This window comes from Drosophila mojavensis, unplaced genomic scaffold, assembly GCF_018153725.1.
Source record: "Drosophila mojavensis isolate 15081-1352.22 unplaced genomic scaffold, ASM1815372v1 contig_277, whole genome shotgun sequence".
Classification (NCBI taxonomy): Eukaryota; Metazoa; Arthropoda; class Insecta; order Diptera; family Drosophilidae; genus Drosophila; species Drosophila mojavensis.
In genome coordinates this window covers 2,566,580-2,591,294 of record NW_025318822.1, presented here as the reverse complement: position 1 = coordinate 2,591,294, position 24,715 = coordinate 2,566,580, and the positions used below count along the sequence as shown (strand labels likewise).

General features: G+C 37.8%; 1 protein-coding gene across 6 annotated transcripts; it reads left to right on the top strand.

Moving 5' to 3' along the window:
* The first annotated feature begins 767 nt into the window (after positions 1 to 767).
* Positions 768 to 23,384, top strand: LOC6574156 (box A-binding factor). 6 transcript variants are annotated; one of them, XM_032728271.2, is made up of 7 exons: positions 768 to 1,380; positions 17,940 to 18,360; positions 18,437 to 18,662; positions 20,274 to 20,482; positions 21,137 to 21,301; positions 21,375 to 21,534; positions 21,677 to 23,384. In XM_032728271.2, exons 2-7 carry the CDS (start codon positions 17,983 to 17,985, stop codon positions 22,906 to 22,908), a joined length of 2,370 nt encoding a protein of 789 aa, XP_032584162.2. In that variant the 5' UTR covers positions 768 to 1,380; positions 17,940 to 17,982; the 3' UTR covers positions 22,909 to 23,384. The 6 variants fall into 6 exon arrangements, with proteins under 6 accessions (XP_032584162.2, XP_032584159.2, XP_032584158.2 ...); XM_032728267.2 differs by lacking the exon at positions 768 to 1,380 and adding an exon at positions 10,105 to 12,294 and having other exon boundaries at positions 22,147 to 22,587; XM_032728266.2 differs by lacking the exons at positions 768 to 1,380; positions 20,274 to 20,482 and adding exons at positions 10,110 to 12,294; positions 19,674 to 19,846.
* The last annotated feature ends 1,331 nt before the right edge of the window (positions 23,385 to 24,715 follow it).

The following is a 24,715-nucleotide window of genomic DNA, read 5'->3' as shown; positions in this document are numbered from 1 at the left end:
TTGACGTGCCAATTATTATTATTATTATATTTTTTTTTTTTTTTTTTTTTTTTTTTTTTTACATGAACATCTCAGATAGCGGCAATCAGTGCTGGCGGTGTTTCCCAAGTTTCCGTAGTCATCGTCACCAAAACAAAACCTTTCCAAACGTATAGAAATATTGATAAGGATATATGGAGGCATAATCGCGCATACATGACTTATATGTGTATGTATATAGGCAGAGACATACAGTTGGTCCGATAAGTATAGTCGCGCGACCGACGCGTGATGCAACTTAATCAAATCGTGTTTGGCTCCCATTTCTCTCTCTCTCTCATTCTCGTTCTTCTCTCTCTGTTTCTCTCTCTCTCTTCACCCAGTGGCGTCTGTGGGGCTGGGTGGTACAGTGTTCCGGTTCAGATAGCCATATCTTGCGGTCGTCCAATCCGAGAGGCAGCCAAACTACACATACCGAGCAGCAGGGAATGGTAAGTGGAAAATCGAGGAATCGGGGAACGGGAAACGAGGTACGGGGAACGAGTTCGACCGTTTGCTCCGATAATAAAGTAGCTACCGAGCTGACGAGCGTTACTCATTGAGAGTTGACTGTGGCTTGTTGTTGTTGTTATGTGTTGCGTTTTTGAAAAGGTGATATGAAATGTGCTCTGATAAGTTTTAATCAAGAATATTTTACTCGTGTTGCTTTGGTGGAACCGGGGTCTCAGTCTCACGAGTAGCATTTGAAAAGTTGTAGTAGTAAGTCGCCGCTCGGAGCGTTTCAGCTCCGATCGCTCGGACAGATGCGGGTGCCGTCTTCTATCTTCCGCCTCCGGTTTCCTGTGGGCCGTGCCGAGTGATAATCACACCGATTGTCAGTGGGCGTGCACCAAGGCAAACATTTTTAGCGCGAAATCTCGTTATGGAAAATTGTTGCGCCGGCGCATGGAAAATCCTTTGGTAAAAATATTTGACCACAAAACGTGACGGAGTTTAAACAACAGCCCAAGGGGCGCCCGGAATACCCCAAAAGAGTTGACTGTGACACATTTATGTGGTCGCATAAACAAGGTTGACGCCTACGAAAATGTCGAACGAGCTCAAATGCAAACGCGCTAACAAATTACAAATTTAACGCTTGCTTAGCATGCGACTCAACGATCGAGTGTGTGTGTGTGTATGTGCGTGCGTGAATGCCAGATGCCCGATGCCCGATGCCCGATCTGCGATCGACGGTCCTCGCTCTACGATCTCTTCATCAGCCATAGACCACATGTGTCTCGTCGAACGCCCCTCATAATGAGCGCAACGGATCTGATGGCAACCGTGGATTACTATCCAATCGATCGACTTATTCCCAACTGAGCTTTGCACGCGTCAGAATGACGCACGTGTTGCATGGTGAGTGCTTCAATGGACTTTGCTTAACTAAAATATAAACTATATAGATAAAGGAAATGTTGTGAGGAAAACTATTGTTTTTATAAGCAATTGATAAGGTAATTTTTCTTTTATCTCAATTGTGTCCATCTTAAATGTTTTCTTGGAAAACTAAAAAGTTATATTTCTTAATAGCTGATGATTGATATACTTATTAGGAATCCTACCAATGAGATTTCTTTCATGATTTTGCTTTGGTTTTAATATATTTTTTTTTTTAATTGGTACACACAAGTAACGGTAAAATATATGCATAGCCAAAGCCAAGGTTTTCTTAAAATACTTTATATGATGTTATTATATATATTTGGGGATCGTTTTCTTATATGTCGATTATAATTTCATGTTTAAAAGTTACTATCTATTGGCCTAAAACTTAAGTAAGTTATAGACTATATATACTATATATGTATATGTATATACTAAGCAACTATGCGTATATAATTACAAATTTGAAAAAGAAGAAGAAATACGACGATCACATGAAACCAGCATGACGAACAACGAACCCAAACTCGTAGCTACAAATACTCCCAACGTCGTTGTGGAGCAAGCGCATGCAGAGGCAGAGGCAGAGGCGCAGGCGCAGGCTAAGGCAGAACCAGAGCCAGAGTCGTAGCCTAAGGCAGAGGTAGTGGCGCAGGCAAAGGCGGAGTTGACGGAGGCGGTTGCGTTGCTTGCTAGAAGGGGCCAGTGGCTACATTGTGTATGGGTACGGGGGTAGGTTTTGGGGTCGCTGCTCACCGAACAAGTGCTCCACAAATGTATGAGCACGGTATATATATATACATGTATGCATACATATGTGTATTCATATGTCTATGTATGTTCGCTATATACGATGTGTTCGTATGCGTAAGTGTTCAGAGCAAAGCTGCGCCACCATAGCAAAAACTGCGGTTCCTCGGCTCGTTCGTATGTATGTCACATTATGAGTGTGTTAGCGCACGTGTGTGCGTGTGTGTGCGGTCGACGGGCAATGACGGGTCTTATCAATAGACCCCTACAGTAACAGCAACAGCAACAGTAAAATATACATTACGAGTATGTACACACATATGTATGAACAAAATCGAAAAACAAAATAAAAATAAAAATATATTCAAGAAAAAAGAAGCAACGTTTCCTCACAAGACTTGAAAAACAAAAGAAATATAAAAGCATATATGTATTCATATATAAGTAGTATAAATATGCATATGTGCATATCTACCCACATTTAGTCATACTGACTCAAGTCACAGAACTTTATGTCAAGGCTCAGCTCATGCCATATTGCCATATTTGCATTAACTATTGAGCATCAAGTCGATAAAACATTGTACTATACGGCTAATCATAAAGTTCGAATTTTTTATAAACTTAATTCAGTATTCAACGATTAAACGTATTCTTATCCCATTTCAATTGAATTATTATATCTTAATTATCTTACGTTTATTTTTAATTATTTTTAAACGAAGATTAATAACAAAAATGTTGATTCTTACTAATACAAAAAAATATAAAAAATAATTACAATAAAGTAAAATGAATTGTCATGGGATCCTAGTGATATATTCGATAATAATAAAATAATACAGTTCTATTCTTATTCGTCTATGTTTCTGTACTTAACCTCAGCTTAGCTATTATAAGGAGTCAAATCGGGATGAACAACTTTATATCAATAATTTTATACATAATAAAAACAAATTTATCAACAAATTTCCTATAGAGTTGAATATTTTTTTGAAAAAATAAATAAATTTGAGTGTAGGAAATGTAGCTAGGCAGATAATTAAAATTATTATTAAATAGTGATTTTACAGCAAAATATAACTATGCAAATGAGTGCATAGAATAACAACAAAGTTCCTACAGGACAGACCAGAGTCACTTGAACTCTGTGCAAAGAGCAACACGTGCAGTTGCTTGATGACATATTCTTGTAAAATGCATTGCAAACACAAGAGCCGCATAAAATGCGTTTGTTTAAGAACAATGGAGAAAACCGCGACAACAAATACCGCAAAAAAATAACAACAAAAACATAATGAATAAGTAAAAGAAATAAGTAAATAAATAAGCCCAAACCGAAACCGAATCACGGAAAGAGGAACGAAGACACATGTTCGTGTACACACTTAGATTAAACATAAAAATTGTAGCATATAAAAGGAATTTTGTGAAATTCCGAAAGACAAACAACAAGCAAACAAACAACCGCACACAGACAAGATACAAAGATACATTTCTGCTTGCGAGTATTTGCGTTGATTGCCACAAACACTCACATAGAGCACTCCATCCACAATTCCAGCCAATATCTAGGATCCATGGCCAGCCAGAAAGATAGACCCATTGGCCCTACCTTTGGAACCGCACCTACAGCTAACAATTGTTGCTCTATTTGAAGGCAACAGCGCGTGTCTCTGCTCTGGACTGAAGTACCTGTTGGACTCTACCTGTTCGTAATGTGTTTAACAGGATATGACCAAGACGTTGACGAACACCCAGTCTCAGTCCCAGTCTCAGTCCCAAACCCAGACACAGACCCAGCGAACGTCCAGACAATCTGCATTGTGTACCGAGTTTAATTACCCAACCTAACTTACTTTCACTGCCAAATGGTAGTCGCATAAAAATTAATGAGCTTGAGCCGAGTTTTAGGACCAATTTTCTGGTTTTCATTCATAAATTTCACTTGGGAATTTCCTGCCAGCCGATGAATGAACTTTTTATTTCAGTTTCCTTACACTTTACTAATTGGTTTTTAATGTGGAAATTCGAAAAGTCGGGCTACGCGCATGACTGTATGGCACGTGGCCAAGGAAGAGGCCTTTCTAATTGTTGTGAATTTTTAAGAAATTAACAAAAAAAATATTTCCTGTATTTATTTGTTTATAGCATATTCAGCATATCATATTATCATAATACAGTTTAGTTTCTTTTGAAATAGTTATATTCATTTTTTATTCAATAAAATCGAAATAATTGAAGACCCAAAATAGATCGTTACATTTTCAGTAGAGTTTACATCCTACAAAAAAAAATTGATTTCCATTCAATTTATATAAATTAAATTTCTATAAATTTTTTTTTCGATGATCTAAATGCTGGACTCCACTAGGAAGCAATTAGATGGGCAATCAGATTCCCTATTAAATTAATACTTTATTTGCTGGACGATAGTTAAAAGAGCATTAAACAAACATACGATAAACAAAAAACATGGTTGAGTAGACGCCCTAATTAGACAGCGCCAGGGACATGGACAGGGACAAAGTAGGAAAATATGTTTTCAAAATTATATAACTGAATGTAGGAACAGCAATTGTTGTGCTTGACGCTGAGAGCCAGAGAAAATTTATGACCATTTTGTTTATTTGCTTTGGCTGGCAGAAGCGCAGAGAATCCTTCTATATGGTGTATTAGGTACCTAGATCTGTTGACCATCCATAGCACACGCATAACAAACAACAATTGGATGACGATCTTGGCATTGTCGTCCTTTTCTTGTCACGATCAATTTTGATCCTGTCGGCGCGTGTTTCCATTTTCATTTGTTTATCGTCCGACAAATTGCCGGTTGTCTACCTGAGACACGGCTTGTCTACCTGGGCCTACCTTGACTCATGACAATGGCCGCTCGATTAGTGCTGATCAGTCGGTTTGATCGTGGCTTTTCGACAGTTTTTAATATGACGTCTATTTAAATAGGTTCAAGTGCTGTTTACTTAGACTGTGGGAAAAACTCCTCAGAGGCGAAATGTGCATCAAATATGTGTGTTGACTGTCAAACTAAGTAATATTGCATAAAGTCTCAGAGTGTTTATTTGTATTTATTAATGATCAGCGCAGAGACCTGGATTTCGTTGTTTGTCTTATAAATTAGCCAAATAGATGGGATAATTTATAAAAATTTGCTTTCTTAGTTGGCTCACAATATTTATTCAAATGCTTGGCAACCATATGGGAACCAGAGATGGAAATTGCATAAAAATATCCTTAGAGAAATAATATGTTATATTTAATGGGAAAATAGAATTAGAAGAATGTTATATTATATATTAGTATTAATTTATGTTCATATAATTATAGCGTGAAGAGAACAACACAAACATCATTCAGATATCTTCAGCTCTTCAAGGGGTAGTCTTATCAGAACTAGAGGCAAGCCGCAAAGAAGCGCTACAATTAAAAAACGTGTTAAGGACAATTCTTGCGGGTCGTAAAGTGGACCAGATAAAAGATCAATCGTGCACTCACAGCAGCTACACCGCAGGCCACTTGACTGAGAACGCTTTGATTGATATTATCAAAGGGCGTATACCAATAGAGTTAATGGCCATTATATTCCTACCAGATAACGATGCTGATAATGGCCGCGGATCTGAGCAGTTGCCACGGCTCAAGTGCGAAATGGGATATTCGATTACCAGGGCACACCAGGATAATATTTATGGGGAGAGTGCGAGAATACTGCCTATGCTCGGAATATTAAAAATGCATAAATACATCAGCGACGATGATATGTGAGATACTTTCCTTGTTGTTGCTGGCTGAGTCTGTCTAGTTGGCACTTGTTAGTGCTCCAGGCAAACCCATTTTTGGGCACCATAAATATGTCAAAATAATGTTAAGCCAAGGGCTTAAGTGTGCGCCACACATACATAAATATACATATATGTGGATATTCTTTTTCAGAATATTTACAGAGTCTCGTGGGATACACAAACACATACGAACAACAAAACTGTATATTGCTCGGTTAATTTGAACCTTATAGCTGTTTTATATACTGTGGTTATAAAAAACTCATTATATTTGTATTTCCATTAATATACTATATTTGTATTTCCTTGCAGAAGGTATTACACTTTTTTCGTCAAATATGTAATGCTTGGAAAAATATATGTTCATTAAGGATTCTCTATAATTGCAGCCGCAAAAAATATTCTTCTTTTATATTCTGAGCATGCGCCGAAATTGGGTAATCAAAATTCTATATTATTTATTCATCATTCATAAGAACTCTTTATTGTTTGTAAAAAATTATTGCCTCTTATATAATTTTCTACATATTGGACTAATATAGCTTCAAATATCTAGAAGTAAAAACTAGTTTTACTTTTCGATAGGTTTATATATTTTAAATATATCCATAAAGAAAAATTCCTTTTGAATTTTTTTTTTTACGGCAACTGTTTAATTTGTATATAAGTTGTTGCTTCGGAAGGGTATTTAATACTCGTATCTTTCTATCAAGTTTGTTCCATTGGTTTATTGGTTTTCCAGTATATTTGGGGTATCTGATATTTGAAAGATGGACTGCTCCACGATGCGGCCCATTACCAGTTGCAATTCAAGTGTGAAACGCAGCACCTAAAACACACACACACCCTCACACACAGACACGTAGAGAGCAACCAGTATTATCCTTTTGGGATACAGCTCGCAGATCTGTAATAAATCACATCATTAGCATCTCGCACTTGTGCTGCCTGACATTTTCCACGGCTCATTGATGATTTATGGAAACTTGGAAACCACTCTGATCACAGATTTGTTTGTTGACACGCACCTACTCTTGAACCAGTCACAATTTACATAGTTTTAAGGAAATTATATATATATATATTATATATATATATATATATCTTTAACCCTGACTTGCTTGCTTGAGCTGTTGTGGTTACATATAGCTAGTTTTTTTAAGGTCATTTACCGTTATTAGCATTTGTACCCAATGCATTTAGTTTTAAGGCTTACACACTTTATCAGAAGAAACAAAGCATGACGTTTGCCAGTTGGGCATACACTAAAGGGGGTCAAAAGTTCTTGTCAAATGTGAGAACTTCCAGTGCAACATGTGGGTAAAGCTTATGTATTATAGAACAACTGAAACATACAGACTGAAGATCAGTGAATAAAAAAATACGTGTTTAATATATGTACATATATTAATATACATATCTGGATCTTTAACATTTACTTAATGAAACTCAATGATTTTAAATGTATTTTTAATGTAATTAGTTAATATAGCTTCATAATAATTAATATAATTAAAAAAGAATTTCAGAAGAAAATTTTTAAACTGTTCCAGTTAAATTAAATTTGAGCCTGGACATGCTTGAAATGCGTGTTAAGAAATGTGACGTCTAAGCAAGGTTAAGGTTAAAGTTCCATATAAATCACATACACATGCAACACAGCGAGCTGAATATTGAAAATGAAAAAAGTCAGCGCAAATGTGACTTATAAAAAATTGAAAATTTGTTAATGAGGCAGAACGAAAAAAATAAGTACATATACATATGTATGTACATATATGCATATATTTAAATAATGGACATGAGTTATGTTTACGTATACATTTTAATATTTATGTATATATAAAGAGTATATACTTATTGTAATTGGTAGCGTTCAGAGAACTGAGTGTAAACAAGTATCGGACGTCGGCCTGTGGCATGTGTTTCAGACCCTAGTGGGAGCCTAGCGATCAGTCTCATCTGTTATCAGTCTAAAATATTTAACTTTTTTCATTTTTATTCATGTATAAGTATGATTTTAAAATTGCCACAGAGGTTAACTGAAATCAGAGACAGCCGATGACCCACTTGAGAAGTCGCATACTTTTTAGTTGAGCCTCGTAAAAATGTTGTCGAAATGTCCAAACAGATCGTTGGTGCCGCCTATTCAAATAACGATAAAAATGTCATTAAAAATTCGGAGATCTTTTACGACTCTCCTGCCCGTCCTGGTTCAAATATAACAATATTTTAATCAGCCATTAGAACTGGGCTCAAGTACATAGACGCATTGTCGTCATCCATAGTAAGTTTTATGACTTTTCGACAATATTTTGGCGCGTCGTCTCGGGAATTGGCAAAAGAGACCGGCACAAGTGCAATATAGGCTTTCTTACAGTTTTCACTTTTCTTTCAATGTTTTCTTAATTTTCTCACGGCGCCTTTCTCGTCGGCTCCAGCCCCTCTTGTGGCATATCCTATGAAATTCAACACGCGTCTCGTACGTTATTCGATTTTATGTTTCTGTCCTGCTTGGGTATGGAAAATATTCTATATACGCATGTTGTTTAAATTTTTACAAAATTTAGATTTTGAATTCTCGCCCTTGTTATACAAATTACAATTTTACGCACAATTTGAGGAAGTTGCCATGAACGTTTCGTGGATATTATCCAGATCGAAATTAATGATAATATGCTAAAGATTTTAAATTTGTTAAAGTATTCGATTTTGGGCATATTTATAATATCTTGTTAGGTAAATTTATTGTATTGGGGTTGAGGGAGTCTAGTCATCTGGCTCATCCTCTTTCTGCTAGACTTCATTTATTTCTTCAGCGTTATTAGTACTATATGCAAAGTTATTATGCCAAGCGATATATCATTTAGTGGTGTTGTATTTAAAACAAAATGTAGAATAAATAATTATTAAATCATATTGTGCGTAAAAAAAAAAAAACTTTTTTATTCATCTTTCTGGAATTTGTGTGTATGATGCGCACTTGTTATGGCAGCTCAATTGGAATTATTAGAATTATGGATGTATAAAAAACTCTTTCATATGTTATAAAGACTCAATTTAACTATTATAAATAAATGACTGTTAATTTTTTTGTACATATGAAACAATAAAATGAAGTGAACGAGTTTATTAACCAAGAAAAACGTATATTAACAATTTTATATTTAAGTAAATAGTGAGCTCATAAATTTCTCTCAAATCTTTTTAAGAATTTTGTTTGGTTTTAAATGTTTAACTTATACAATACAAATGGCACAAATGCACTGAATATGTCCATGTATACATTATTCTATATGCATATACATATGTACATATATATAAGTACATATTCATGTTCATATGTATTTATATACATATGTATGTACGCTAGCAACAGCCAACCACAACAACGACATTAAAAGCAACAACAACAAAAGAACTACACTTAAACAGCACAATAACAAATTTGCCTTAGCAGCAGGCCCGGCTTGGTCTGCCTCCCTCGTGCGTTGTGTTGCGTTAAGAGGCGTTGCTTAAAACTGCTGCTGGGTGAGCGAGAGAGAGAGAGAGAGAGAGAAAGAGAGAGAGAGAAAGACAGCTGAAACAAATGACAAAGCAGCCTACGGTATGGACGAATGTGCGATAAGGTCGGTTGTCAGTAGGCAATTGCAGCCGAGCCAACAACAAGAACGATGTTCGAACTTCGAAGAGCGCGCCAACAAAAACTTTGAGCACTGAAGTGAGCTCCAAAGAGCGCGAGAGAGTTGGAGAGAGCGAGCGAGTGAGAGTGTCAAAGTGAGCGCCAGTGTACTTCGTAATTGCTGGTGTGGTCGCTGCTGCTGCTGTTGTTATTGCTGTCGCGCGCGGGCATTAGAGGCTGTGCACAGAAACAGAAACATGCATAATGATTATGATTATAATATAACGGCATGTAGAGCAAAGGCAAAGTGCAAAGCACAAAATGTAATTGTATGAATGGAGGCAAAAACAAGTGTGAGGAGAGCACCCCAAAGGCGAGAGAGTTTGGGATTTGCTTTTGTGCTTATTCCATCTACATACTTTATATGAATGTATATATATACGTATTTATATATATATATTTATATATATTTGAATGTATTTATGTATTTGAATTTGTGTAGTGTCGTTTTAAAAACACTTTTTGTATGATTTTTGTTCGTTTCGAAATTAAGCGTGTGTCGAGCTCAGTTTGTATGAAAAACGCGCCGGACTCGGACACGTACGTTTATCAGCGCGGATCATTGAAAACTTCTTGGCGAGTTCGCTTGCCTGGCAAAGTGTCTACAAGCTGAACAAGGCTTAGCTTAGCTTACGCTGCTTACACTCTCCTGTGTGTACTGTGGACGTTGGCTATCATGACAAAGACTAGCAAGTCCAAGGAGAAGGACAAGAACAGTGCGCTGCCCAGAGTGCCCAGCAATTTGTTGGCGAGTGCTGCCAAAATGAAGATCACCAAAGCGTTGGCAAATGCCAAGAAACAATCTGTGCAGAAGGGCGCAGGGGGAGACCAGGCAACAGGATCAAATACTACAGTAGGCACAGGCACAGGCACAGGCACAGGCACAGGCACAGCCACGACCACAACTACAGCCATAGCATACGGCCAAGCGCAACAGGCGGTCGCTACGAAAGAGACGACAATATCGGCGCAGGAGAACGGCGATAGCGGCGACGCGCACAAGCAGCAGCAGCAGCGTCAACAACAACAACAACAACAACAGCAGCAGGCAGCGACGTCGACGTCGCCGTTGTCGCCGCTTGCCACAGCGAATTTATCGTCGACATTTGAGTCGAAGGCTCACACATCAGTTGCCAGCGAAACAGCGAAGCAAACGGTTACTACCGCAACAACAGCAACAGCTACATCAGCCGTAACAACAACAATCGCAAATATTTTAGTTTATGATGGGAACAGCATAAGACAACAACAACAGCAACAGCAGCAGGCCAGCAGTTGTGACGTCACAAATACTAAAGTTGTTGCAGGCGACACGGCTAATTGTAATCAAGATAAAGACGAGCCTAAAGCCGAAAGCGAAACGAAGCTAAACATACCAGCAGCAGCAGCAATAACAATAACAACAAGCGATAAATATTACAAAATTGTTGATAAGTGCAAAAGTGAGATAAGTGATGAAAACTCAGCAACAACAAACGCTGAAATTTTGCCGGTAGGAGTGATAAATAGTAATCAGCAAAGCGACGCAAGTGAAAGTGTTGACAACAAAATCAAAAGTGAATCAAATGAGCAAGAACAAACTGCAACAGCAACATTGACAACAGCAGCAACTGCCGAATTGCCGCTACATTATCGCGGCCTAAACAACTCGGTGATCATAGCTAACTATGCTCATCAGCAGCAACAGCAACAGCAACAGCAACAACAACAAGCAGAGCAACAGCAAGTCTACGAGCAGCAACAGTTTCTGCAACAACAACTGCTAACCCAACACCAACACCACCAGCAGCAACAGGAGCAACAGCAGCAACACGCCAATTGGTTAGCGTACAATAATTGTGCCTACGATTTAACTAGCAACAGTGCAACAGCAGCAGCAGCAGCGGCGGCCGCAGCAGCAACACAGCAGGATAAGAGCGAGTTTTATGCATTGGCTGCCTCGCAACAATTGCTGGCGCATTTACCCTATCATCATAACCATTTGTACGAGCAGCAGCTGCAGCAGCAGCAACATCACATTAGCAACAGCAGCAACAGCACGGATTCCATAATGCGCAACAATTTTGCACTTTACAGTGTTTATGGAGGAGGCGGTGGCGGTGGTGGTGGCGGTGGCGTTGGCAGTCCCACCACCCACGAGCAACATCAGCTCCAGCAACACGTTGCCGCAGTGGCAGCAGCAGCCGCCAATTCGGTAATCGCGCACACAACACACACGACGCCAAATATTGATGAAGTTATACAGGATACGCTGAAGGACGAGTGCTTCGATGATAATCACGGCTCCAGCTATCACATGCTCACCGCTGTATCCGATATGCACGTGCTCAAGGAGGCTAATCCAACTCTTTACTCTATGACGCACGATCAGTTGATGCAACAGCAACATCTGCATCAGCAACAGCAACATCTGCACCAGCAGCAGCATCATCAGCATCATCATCACAACAACTCGGCCAGTTCTGTGGGTGGCGATTCGCCGTCGCCCTCCCACACGCTCGCCACACATGCCAGCGATGTGGCAACGCTGCAAAGCTTCACACAACTAACGAGCGCGCAGCCCAGCAGCGGACTGCATCGCGACAGCTACGGCAGCCTCTCGCCGGAGCACGGCAGCTACTTTACGACACAGCTCAGCCCGGTACTGCAAAGCAGGTGAGTCCCAATCAATATCACCCCAACTCCCTGTGTCTCCCGCTCTCTCTCTCTCTCTCTCTCTCACTCTTACTGCCCCAAAGTGAGCTCATTATTCGTTGCCGCCTCGCACGTGCCTTTCGACGAAAAACGCAGCGCCGCATCGACGACTCGCACAGCCAAAAGTCATGATCAACAATTGTTGTTGTTATTGTTGTTGTAGTCATCGGTTTCTGATTCATGTTGTTTTTTTTTTTTTTTTTTCTTTTTTACTATTCTGACTTTGATTTTGTGTTACGTTTCTTTATACTCGTCATAGGTAATAATAACAACGGCACAAATGTTACAATTGTTACACTTGTTGTTTGCCTGCCTGCCCATAGACTTTACGCTAGGTCCCCTTCCACTTCTATGTATGTTTAGATTTATATATATGGTATATAGCTATAGCTAGAGACGACTTCTAATACATTCGCTTATGGCATTCTCAGGTGGTTTGCATTCTATATTTATATATATATAAATATATATATATATATATACATATATAGTCAAGTAATAGTATGTATAAAGAAATGTGCATTCCGTTTGGCCGGCGAAAAATCTGTTCCGTGTTGCATCTTACTGTGGGGCGTCTCACACCCAGTCGCCTGCTTTAACTGACTTTGGAATGTTTTTCTACATTTGTTTTTCTACAGTTGTTTTTCGTTTTTTTGTCATGCACATTTTCGCATTGCTACGCAGAACTCTTGAACCGAACCGAAGCACAGACATATTTACATCTACATACATACATATAAACAGTTAGTTAGGGCAGGTTAAAGTATAAAATTGTATATATCATATGGTATATGTATTAATATAGCCGTGAAAATATTTGGGATCAGAAAATATTTTGTTTATTTATTTGTTTTGGGCTAAGGCAAAACATAAAATGTTCCTTTATTGCCAAGATTATTCACACCCAAAGGTCGACTTTTATAGAATCAGCTGACGCAGATTATTATAGACTATTATTATTTTGATGCGTTTTGATAAGGCTCTTATTAAAATTTAAAATCAAAGCTAAAAGCTCATTTTTTAATAAATATTATTATTTCTTTAATTTTAAAATATTGAATTATAGAAAGAATTTGTTAATCTTGGTTTTCAGTTGTTTTGAGTTTAAGTTACTTAAACATATTACTATTCTTGTGGAATTCAAAATTGATTAATTTCAATGCCAAGTAGAGTGCTTTAGAGATTCGTCTCTCTAAAGTACCTTCAGCACGCTCAAAATAAACTAACTCAAAACAAAACTTTTTATTTGCACGTATTTTTATACAAATCCGTTTACAGTTTCACATTGTGGATTTTCAGAGACGCGCCTTTCAGCCATTCAGAGCTTCCTTCAAATAAAAAAAAAAAAAAGAAGCGAAACAACAAAATCCAAAGGCAAGCAAAATATTGTAAACGTTCGCTCCGATTTCATAAACAAAACCAAAAATATCATGCAGTGTGTTAATTGCGGTTATTACGGACGTTGGGGCAGCATTTGAGCCGTATTGCTGACTCATGAGCCTGCCCCCGAGCTGCACACACACACACACATACACTCATCTTTGTCTCCCTTACACGTCATCCATCTGTCTCTATCGATTGAATCAAGAATTTGGGGGTGTAATACACATGTTGGACTTTTGCCTAGGTTGACTAACTGAGGCCCACAGAATGTGGCCCACAAATAAAAATAAAAAAAAAGAAGAGCTTACAGTCATGCTGGTTGGGTGCAACACGTGTGCGCACGTGCCACACACTTACCGAGTGTGGCATATGCCAAAGGGGGCATGACCCGCATTAGGTGGCAACATCAAACAAGCGTTTGACTAAAAACCTGCACTCAACAAATGCAACAAATATGCAATGAAAGCGCATTTTTCATTTTCAACTTGCTCTGCATATTCGGTTGCAAACTGTTTACGTGTGCCTGTGTGCGACTTACAATGAGAGAGACAGAGAGAGTGACAGAGGAGGATACCCAATGTCTAGCACCTCTATGTGGCTCTGAGATTTGCGACTTGGACGGCGTAATTCAAAGCCGCCTTCTGACATAGAAAACTGTAAATGACACAGCTTCAAAACACACCAAAATACATTTGGCTCGACTTCGTAGGGTAGTCGTAGACGCGGCAGCCACTGAGTCAGCATAGTGTGCCTCACTCCGCTACGGCAGCAACCCTGGCGACGAGCCTCTAATATTCGGCGGAGCTTAAAAAGAAACTCCCTAGACCCGCACAATGCGCTCGCCCGATTAACTTTGTTTTGTGTTTCTCAATATTTTTGCACTTTAGCATTTCTCTTTGCAAAGTTTTAATTGGAAAACGTGTTTTGCATACACACAATTACACGAAACTAGCCATAACAAATTGTACATGGCAATACTGTATACATATAATATTGTATATATGTATACTATATTACTCTATGTAAGGTACCTTCTACTTAGTGCCCGTATACATGTCAAATTGTAGACAAATTGTCAATAAAGCCAGGTTTATGCTCTAAGTGGAGGGTCTATTTACAACAAAATTGGCTATTTCAAGTTTCTAGACTGAAGCCCTGTTTAGACTTAAAAGCTTTGTCAAGAACTATATTTATTTAGAGCACTAATAAAGGAGCGTAAGTAGAATTTTGTTTAAGGCAGCCTAACACAAACAAAGAGAGAGCCCAAACTAATTTTATTGAAGTTGAAGTCTTCTACAGGATTGTAGTATTTTTTTAAATAGTATCTGACATAGTTCAGTCGTTATATTTTATTTATTATTCAATGATATTTATTTGTTGTATTATTTACTAAAAATTAGAGAGAAGCTTGCATATCAGCAATCAATTTTCAAAGCCTGAAAATTACATACATTACTATTATTTGTTTAAAAATGGTTTTCTATGCCGCATCATTCATAAATTTTTAAATTTCTTTGACTATAGAATAATAAAATTTTATAAATGCTGTTTATATAGCGGCTTGTCGTATTGTGTAGTTCTATTATACCACTCCTGCTTCTCTCTTTCTTTCTCTCTTTATATATCTGCATGTACCCCATATTAGCCAATTTTATTAGGTTCTGTATAACGGTGCTAAATCTCCAAATATATTTAGCTTGGGCTCTCAATCTCTTAATTCTTAGCGTTTGGGGCTGGCGGGAAAGACCGGACGGAGTGGAGCTGGGTGTCGAGCGCGCGTATGTGACTTTTGGTCAGTTTGTTGCGGCAGAAACCAGAAGAAGATACGAGATACGGTGGCTAGCTCACATATTCCACATGGAAAACAAGAAGTCTGCGCTAAATACTCACCTGCAACAAACAGCCACCACAAGAACATATATACACACACATATATATATTATATGTATAGATATATACAGCAACATTTAACTGAACACTGATAAAATAATATCGTGCATTTTTATTGTCTTGGCACTTCCTATGTACAGAGAACGTTTCCAAACAGCGTGCGACATCTCAAGCTTCGTATATATGCTTACATACATGTATATATATGAAGAAGTATATTTATTAAATGGGCAATTGTAATTGTTATATTTAAAGATTTGTCATGCTTTTTTATATTATATTATAATATTTGTTATTGTTGTCGCTATCAGTACGCGTGTGTATATAGCTTTAAATGGTTTTAAGCCAAACTGGCTTGGATTTAAAATTATAGCATGCATTAAATATTGCAAGAATTGCCAAGATTCTATACCATTACGTAATACAACATGGGCTAAATATTATTATATGCTTATATCATGGTGACATGATAAATACATGAGTTCAACTTTATTAAATGATTGAGCTTTATCAATATTATTATGAATATGTGTAATATTATAATATGATATGAATTCTAATGGAATATTGTCGCAGCTTTGGCTCTAATTGAATCACTCCAAGCCACTATCATCACTTACTATTTTACTTGTGATTCAAAGATCTTAAATAGGCTAATATAAAAACCTTTTTTAAAATACCGTTTGGGTATTAGTATCTAGGGCTTACCTTTTTTTTTAGCGATCTAATAATAACATCTTCAGTAATAAAAATAATATATCTTATAACTCTAATAGTCTATCCAACAAAGGTATTCAACAATTGATCAAAAGAAAATAAATAAAAGGCAAATTAGCCTTTTTAATCTTAGCATGCTTATCCTTATGATATTTTATTTACAGTAAAAATTGTAATGTTACAAACATTCCATATTGTATATAAAAAAAAAATCTATATAATATAAGTCGGCGGCATATGTTACCAACTGAAAGCGTATTTTGTTAAGATATTTTGCACTGACTACTTGTTGGCTTAAGCAGCAACAAGAACAACAACAATCATAATAATAGTGCTTGGCAGCGACGCTGGCAGAGCGGAAAAAAGCGTCAACTGCAACTGGCATAAAACTAAACCCGACTCAATTCATTATGCAAACGCGCGTGCCCCGTTTCGGTTGTTGTTTCGTCTGACCAGTTGAGTGTATTTTGGCGTTGCAAACATTTCAAAAAAAAAAAATAAATAAAAGAAAATAAAAGAAAAATTTGTATTAAATATATATGTATTAATATATGTGTGTGCTTATGTGACTTAAAAAGTTTTCCTGTTGATACAAATCGAAATAATAATAATAATAGTATTTGATTTCTCTCTTAGTTCAAACAAAGGGCCGTAAAAGACAATAGACAATATTATTGATTGATTTTCATTTATTTTTTATGTTTGAAAACAAAAAATTACCAAACATAATATTTACTTATTTTATTTCTTGTGTGTGTGTGTGTGTAAAGGATTGCCTTCTCGTTTACGATTTTTAAGCTTCGGCTATTTTGTGTTGCTGCCACGCTTCTGCCACAAGAACTTCCGATCTGACACAGAGACTAACAAGTCAGGCCCGAAACGCATTTCTCCCGTTCGCAGTTTTGCCTGCCACTCAGCTTTGTTTATGCCACAAGAAACCCTGAATATCAAAAAAAAAAAAAAAAAAAAAAAAACGAAAAACAAAAAAATTAAGAAGAGACGACACAAGCGGCCAAGTGCAGCGAAAATATTTGCACAGGCTACCGTTGAAGCAGAGTGTCGTAGGGAATTTGAGTTGCATAAACAAAAGCCGAAACTCTTTTATTTTTAATTAAAACTTTTATGGGTCCACCCACACACACACGCACAACTCCTTATAAACATGCAAAAAGTTAACTCCGGTGGTCTAGCAACAGCAACAACAACAACAACAGTACTCTGTTATTTAAACAATGCAATGGAATGTTATTAACAGTTTCATTTTACACAAGCCGCGTCTTAACAGTACTAGCAGAATCAGCGCCCAGCAGTTAACGTAGCTATAACAGTAACATAAAGATCATCAGCTGTGAAAATCGCCCGCAAAACGCGCACAAATGCAAACAGTGCGTTTTTAATCGTGCTGTACGAAACATTTATATTACAAATCTAAAAACGAAAATTAGTTTAGTCAGCCGCAAAATGTTTTTCTCCAACTACAATAATATGTATTTAAAGAACTACTGCTATAGGTAAAATACTAAATATTTATTAATTATAATAAGCATTATTTTGTATTTTTATTTATTATTTATTTATTTGTTGTTTATTTATTATATATATATTTCTCATTACAGCTCTGTCTATGCAAGTCCTTTACTCGCCTCGGCTGCCAATGGCATGCAGTACGGCATGCAAACAATTGCCTCGCCCACCCACACACACGCCCAACTGCAGCAACAACATCACCAACATCAACAACAGCAGCAGCAGCAGCACCAACAACAACAACATCATCAACATCACAACTCATCGAGCAACAGTCCTGGTCCAGTGGGTCTGCACCACACTGGCAACTCCACGCTGCTGGACGACGGCTACGGCTCGCCCAAGAGTAGCCACAGCGGCAATGGCAACGGCGGTGGAGGCACCTTGCCCGCCTTTCAGCGCATTGCGCCGGCCAGCGGTGGTTCGGGCTATGGTAACGGCGTGGCCAATGGCTCTGGCAGTGGGGCCGAACGGGCTGGATACGCATCGCTAGGCAATTATCGCACTCACGTAAGTGGCAAGGCTGGAGATGTCGGCTCCAACATTTGTTTAATACTCACTACTTTGCTTTCTTTCTCTGGTGCAGGGCGACGCCTGGAGTGGTCATTACGAACCAATTAGCTACGCGCCCACAACCGCCAGCCAGGGCCAGCTGGGTGGTGCAGCGGTGACCAATGTGATACGCAACGGACGCGCCGTTTCTGCCGCGGCGGCAGCAGCAGCCGCTGTCGATGGTGCTGCCAGCGCTGTTGATCCTGCGCGCTTCCTAGCCAATGCCACTCATCTGTCCGCCTCGGCATCGCTAACAGCAAGTAAGTCAGACCTCCACATATAGCTGTAGACATAGACATCTGTATGCCAAGGAATCCTAATATACCACATATTTGTCAGCCGTCTGGCCTTAGGTAGAATTTCACACGCAAACAGTTGCTCACATACATATAAATATATATGTACTTGTATATATATAGGTCAGTTATTTGCGTAGCCTGTGTAAATTCATTTTGGGCAAAGAAATTTGTTGCCAACTGTTCATCGTTTGTGCTTCGAATAGTTAGACAGCCGAAGGACTCAACTCTCTTTCAGTCAGTATTATTATTATTATTTTTATTTTTTCATTATTTGAAGTTATAAAAACTACTTCGATTTAATTTTCAAATATATTTATATATAGAGAAAAGCAGAAAACAAATGAATGAGGTTAAAAATATTGCAGAACGAGAATAGAATATTAACAAATTTTTGATTATTCAAGTCTTCTTTAATGAACAGCAGTATTTTTTAGACCTTCGATACAGAGAAATGAAAATATAAAAAATAGGCGCATTAATAAAACGATTTCGTATTTATTATCTAGGGATAACGTACAGATATATCTCAATTATATGAACATATCAATAGCAATATCAATTGATAAATTTACATGTATATATCAATAGATCAGTAGCAGTTTTTAGAATTGTGTTCAGAAAATAAAGAGGTATTTCTTTAGTTTATCATTTTTAATTTACTTTATTTAAGTTTTTTTTTTTTTATCATATACATTTATATTGCTAAGTATAACGTATAATAAATTCAATTAATTTTTATCAACTCTTAAACAACAAAAAATGAAATACAACACAAAAATAAACAACAACAGTATAAATCAAATATAATAATAAATACTAATTTTTTTATAAAAACAATAAAATGCAATTCAAAGCGTTTCTCACACACCCACACATATTTACAACTACAACAAAAACAACAACATGACAAGAAATACAAAAAAAAAACTTTCAATACAAATTTTCGATTTTTCTATACTTAAATTTCCAAAGCATTGCTCGATGCCGATTTTTTCACTGAGGGGCGAGAATGTGTGAATTGTGGTGCGATTTCGACCCCATTGTGGCGCCGCGATAACACGGGACACTATTTATGCAATGCGTGCGGCCTGTATCATAAAATGAACGGCATGAATCGGCCGTTAATTAAACAGCCTAGAAGATTGGTAAATGTCAACAACAGCTATAACTACAACTACTACAGCAACACCAAAATCAATTACAAGTATTACTAACTCAAACAACAAACTGATTTTTTGCTTTTGTGTGGAACAAAATTTTTAATAGCAACGAGAGCTCTTAAATAATGGGCTCTAAGAACTTATAGAAATCCGCCAGCCAGACTGCAGTTCTCGCTTCTATCATTGAACAAAATCCGAAAGCATAAATTAAAGAAATGGAACTAAGAAATGCATAAAGAGAAAATTAATTGAATTTATTATATTAGTCAAGCGCAAATTAGTTTTGTACGACTGAAAAAAAAAAAAAAAAAAAAAACAAAAAAAATTTAAAAAAAAAAAAAAAAAAAAAAAAAAACTTACAACAACAAACGCTTTTCTTCATTACAAACAAATTCTAATTGCCTTATTACAGTGGCCGCTGAATCAGGCGGGGATTTCTATAAGACCTTCCCATTTAATGTGACCGCCGGTAGCCGCAGTAAAAGCTCAACAAATGCCAACAGCGCTGCCGGCGTCGGCGCTGGCGTCGGCGCTAGCGCAGGCTCAACGTCGGCGACGACGTCCTCAGTGACTTCAACGGCGCTCGACGAGCAAGTTAGTCGCGCTAATTCGAGACGCTTGGTAGGTCGTCCATTAATTATGAATAGTCAAACCCAACCAAATCAAACCAACCAAACCAAACCAGACCAAAACAAACCAAACCAAACCAAGCCAAGCCAATCAACTAAAACCTGCAACTAACATGTCAAATTGCAAATATTACGAATCAAATAATTGACAATCCACAGAGAGTAAAATAGTTCCCTGCCTTGCCAAGACTAACAGTAATTATTAACCAAAAGTTTGTAGCATGCTGAATATAGATAGAATATTATACACGTCTAGATAGATAAAAATAAAATGTGTATATTTTTTATTAATAATAGATGATAAAAAAAATTACTCAGATATTGATTTAATGTTGTCATATCTTGTCCAAGTCTCTGCTAACTTTTTATAATGATTGGATTACTTACACTTAACGTAGTTTATATTAGAAATTACCAATTTTTAATATTTTTTTTTACTGTTTAATTTTTTTTATCGTTTGGTTTACTTAGTTGGTTGAGAAAAAAAACCCTTATATTAAAACAAAAAATATTGTTCCACATCAAAAGCAATAAAAGTTCAACGCCCCCAATAACTCATTAAACACATACACACACACACACTGACACACACTGGTACACACACACAATCACTAACCGGCTGATGTTTTTCCAAAAACTTTCACAGAGCGCCTCCCGACGAGCTGGCATGTCCTGCTCCAACTGCCAGACGAGCTACACATCGCTATGGCGCCGTAATCCTGGGGGCGAGCCCGTCTGCAATGCCTGCGGGCTTTACTTCAAGTTACACAGCGTGGTCCGTCCACTGACGATGAAGAAGGACACCATACAGGTGAGTTGTTGTCGTTGGTCCTCGACAGAAAAGCCGGAAACTAATTTCTTGTCTCACTTCGCCCCATCAATAGAAACGCAAGCGCAAGCCGAAGGGTACCAAAAGCGAAAAGTCAAAGAAGATGAGAGCCTCGCAGGCAGCTGGATTGGTGGCTAGCAATTCCAATGCCTGCCACAACGCGAGCATGCAACTGGAGGCGCATGGGCAGCAGCAAATGGATGTCACTGATGGAGGTGGGTTGAGATCTTCAATATGCATTTTCTCTCGCACGCGCGCTCTCTCGCTCTATCTCTCTCTCACTGTGTGTTACACGCATGCCTAATTTGTGATGTCTGCTTTCTCTCTCTCTCCCTCCTCTCTCGGCGAACTCATTAGAAATGAAACCAATTGCATATATGTCATACGCACCGCAGCAACAGCTACAACAGCAGCAACAACTAAACACTGAGCTACATTCATCTGCGGCCAGCTCGCCGCAAAGCATGGCATCCTCCTCATTATCACCTAATGCTGCATCCCAACATCAACAACAACAGCAGCAGCAACAGCTATGCTCTGGCCTGGACATGTCGCCCACATCATCCTATCAAATGTCGCCCATTAATATGCAGCAGCAGCAGCAGCATCAGCAATCATGCAGCATGCAGCATTCACCTAGCACGCCCACATCAGCCATGTCTCAGTCCATTTACTCCACGCCATCTCCTACGCAGCTTCATAATAGCAGCAACAGCAGCAGCAACAACAACAACAGCAACAGTCACAACAATAACAACAATTCATTATTTAATCATAACAATAACAGCATTAATAGCAGCAATGAAAATAACAAACAAATTATTCAGAAATATCTGCAAGCTCAACAATTGAGCAACAGCAGCAGCGATCATCAATTGTTGGCACATCAGCAACTTATGCACCTGATGCCGAACTCCATTACGGCGGCAGCAGCAGCTGCAGCAGCAGCGGCGGCGGCGGCGGCGGCAATCAGCACAGCGATCAAATCGGAGGCGGTCACCAACAGCACCACCAACACCACCACCAGCAGCAAGCAATTAGCTGCCACAACAACAACAACACAGACCACGGCATCGAACGCACTATCCTCGCTGAGCAACAGCAGCAGCAACATTATCAACCTCCAAAATCCCTATCAACAGCAGGCGCTTGGTCAGACGGAGATGCCCTTGTGTAAGTCGGCACTGAGTGGTCGTACATCGTCGCCCTACTACATAAGTCACCTAGCCGAGGAGGAGCAACCGACTATCATAAAACTGGAGCAGTTGGATCACCATCAGCAACAGCAGCAACAGCAGCAACATCAACAGCAGCAGCAACATCAGCAACACGATGATATGTTGCTCAGCCGCTCAACGTCCATCGATGAGCATTATGAATTGGCCGCATATCACCGCCAGCAGCAGCAACAGCAGCAGCAAGAACAACAACAGCAGCAACAGCAGCACGCACAGCAGCAACATGTTGCACTTAGCCAGCACGAGCATCAGATTGCCAGCTATGCACTGCACGCAGCCGCACAACAGCAACTCCATGAATTTGGTCGTAAATATGGCGTTGAGCGCGAGACAATTGTTAAGATGGAATAATGCCAGCCGATTCTGATTAGACCTGACCAAAGATATTCTTGTTATACACACATCTCACAGCTCCCAAAGAAACTGAAATCCATTTTTAGCCTAGGCATTCGAATTGCGTATACCAAAAGTTCTCTAAGAATTTGCAACAAACAGCACAACACTGACACAGAACACACACACACACACAAGTTTTGTATATAATTTAAGCAAATCGATGCGACATTTCCCTAAGCTATGGAAATGCTCCCAAACTACTCGAGTTCTGTTATTGTAAAATTTAGTTTAATTTTTTTTAGCGAATATCGCCAGCAGCATAAAACTGATATGTTGTTGGATTTTTGTTATTATATACCCCCAATACTATTCTCTATTATGAATATGAATAACTCTTGAGATTTCTTATCATCAAATTCCACATATTTTTTAAGTTAATTTTATGCATCAGCAATAATGAAAATATATCAAAAATATAAATGATAATCTCATGCAATTTTAGTTAATAATTTATACGTTTTACACATACGATATATGCCAAATTAAGTTTTAGTTTCGTTTAACTTTTTACTTCTTTTTGCAATATTAATATTATTATTTTTGATCAAATAAACGACAAGTAAACAAAAAATTATTTTTTCCATTTTAAAGCAAATGTAAATATAATTATTATTCGTAAAGGGCAATAAACTCAGTTTAAACTGTAAATACTTTCCAAACACACGGAGAATAAGGATTCTAGATATTTAAATTAAAAAACCAACTTATCGAAAAGTGTGTTATCGACCAGCCACCATGCGCATAAAGAGCGCAATAAAGAGCTAACAGAGTGTAGACGCACTGGATGGTTTCTGTTATTACACCAGAAAATGCTTAATAAAATATGTTGCATACTTTTGGGCTGTAAAAACGTTGACATATGTGTAAGTCGCCTTGCCAATTGGACTTGCATTTGATCTAATAAGAAGACTGACATCCTTAAGTCAGAATGTTTCAATTTTCAAACTTAATATATTAGGTAATATGTATTAAAACTGCTGAAAGCATTTATTCATTTATTTGATGCATATATTATTTCTTTAATCATTCCTGAAACTCTATTGCTAAATTTGCAACCAATGCAAAAACTTAATTATTTGAAAACCATTTTATTTTTTGTAGTAGAAAAAGGATATTTTATAAATATTATTTATAATTGAGAAAAAACATACAAAAATAATTTTTTTTGTTATTAAATAAAAATACAAGGAAAAAAAATAAAAAGAAAATACATATATTTAAAATTCTCTCTGGTATTATATTTTTGTTAATTCGTTAACAAGCGTTGACAAGCCTATAGTCTATTTTATAAAAATATATAAAGGCATAAGTTGAACTGGCAATGAATTGTTCATATCAAATATATTATTTTATCCAGTTGCAGTATATATATAAGGGGACGGGGACATATAATATTTGTTTTATATGCCACCATTTACGAAAGCGACAATTTTTTTCTGATAAGATAAGCATTGGCATTCTCGCTAGCTGCCGCTGCTCTCCTTCTCTAGCGCTTTGTTTTGCTTTCCGTCTCTGTCGCTCTTGCTCTTTGTTTATATTTGATTTTTGCTCTATTTTTGTGATTATACTTTGAGTACATTTGGTTCATTTATTTTTTATTGGAGTCACGCGTTCCAAAAAGCAAGCTAGAGAGAGAGAGAGAGCGAGAGCGAGAGCGAGAGAGAATGCTGACTACGTGACTGTACTAAAGTCGCGCATTGGGGGAAAACCTTTGAAGCCACCAACAATCAAGTGTGGGCCGTGAGAGTGAATATGGGAATGG

Excerpts from the sequence above, each read along its gene's own strand:
- LOC6574156 (XM_032728265.2), top strand. The coding sequence starts at position 10,316 with ATGACAAAGACTAGCAAGTCCAAGGAGAAGGACAAGAACAGTGCGCTG. Across the intron at positions 18,361-18,436 it reads TAGGCAATTATCGCACTCAC|GGCGACGCCTGGAGTGGTCA; the intron begins GTAAGTGGCAAG and ends TCTCTGGTGCAG. Across the intron at positions 18,663-20,273 it reads CTCGGCATCGCTAACAGCAA|TGGCCGCTGAATCAGGCGGG; the intron begins GTAAGTCAGACC and ends GCCTTATTACAG.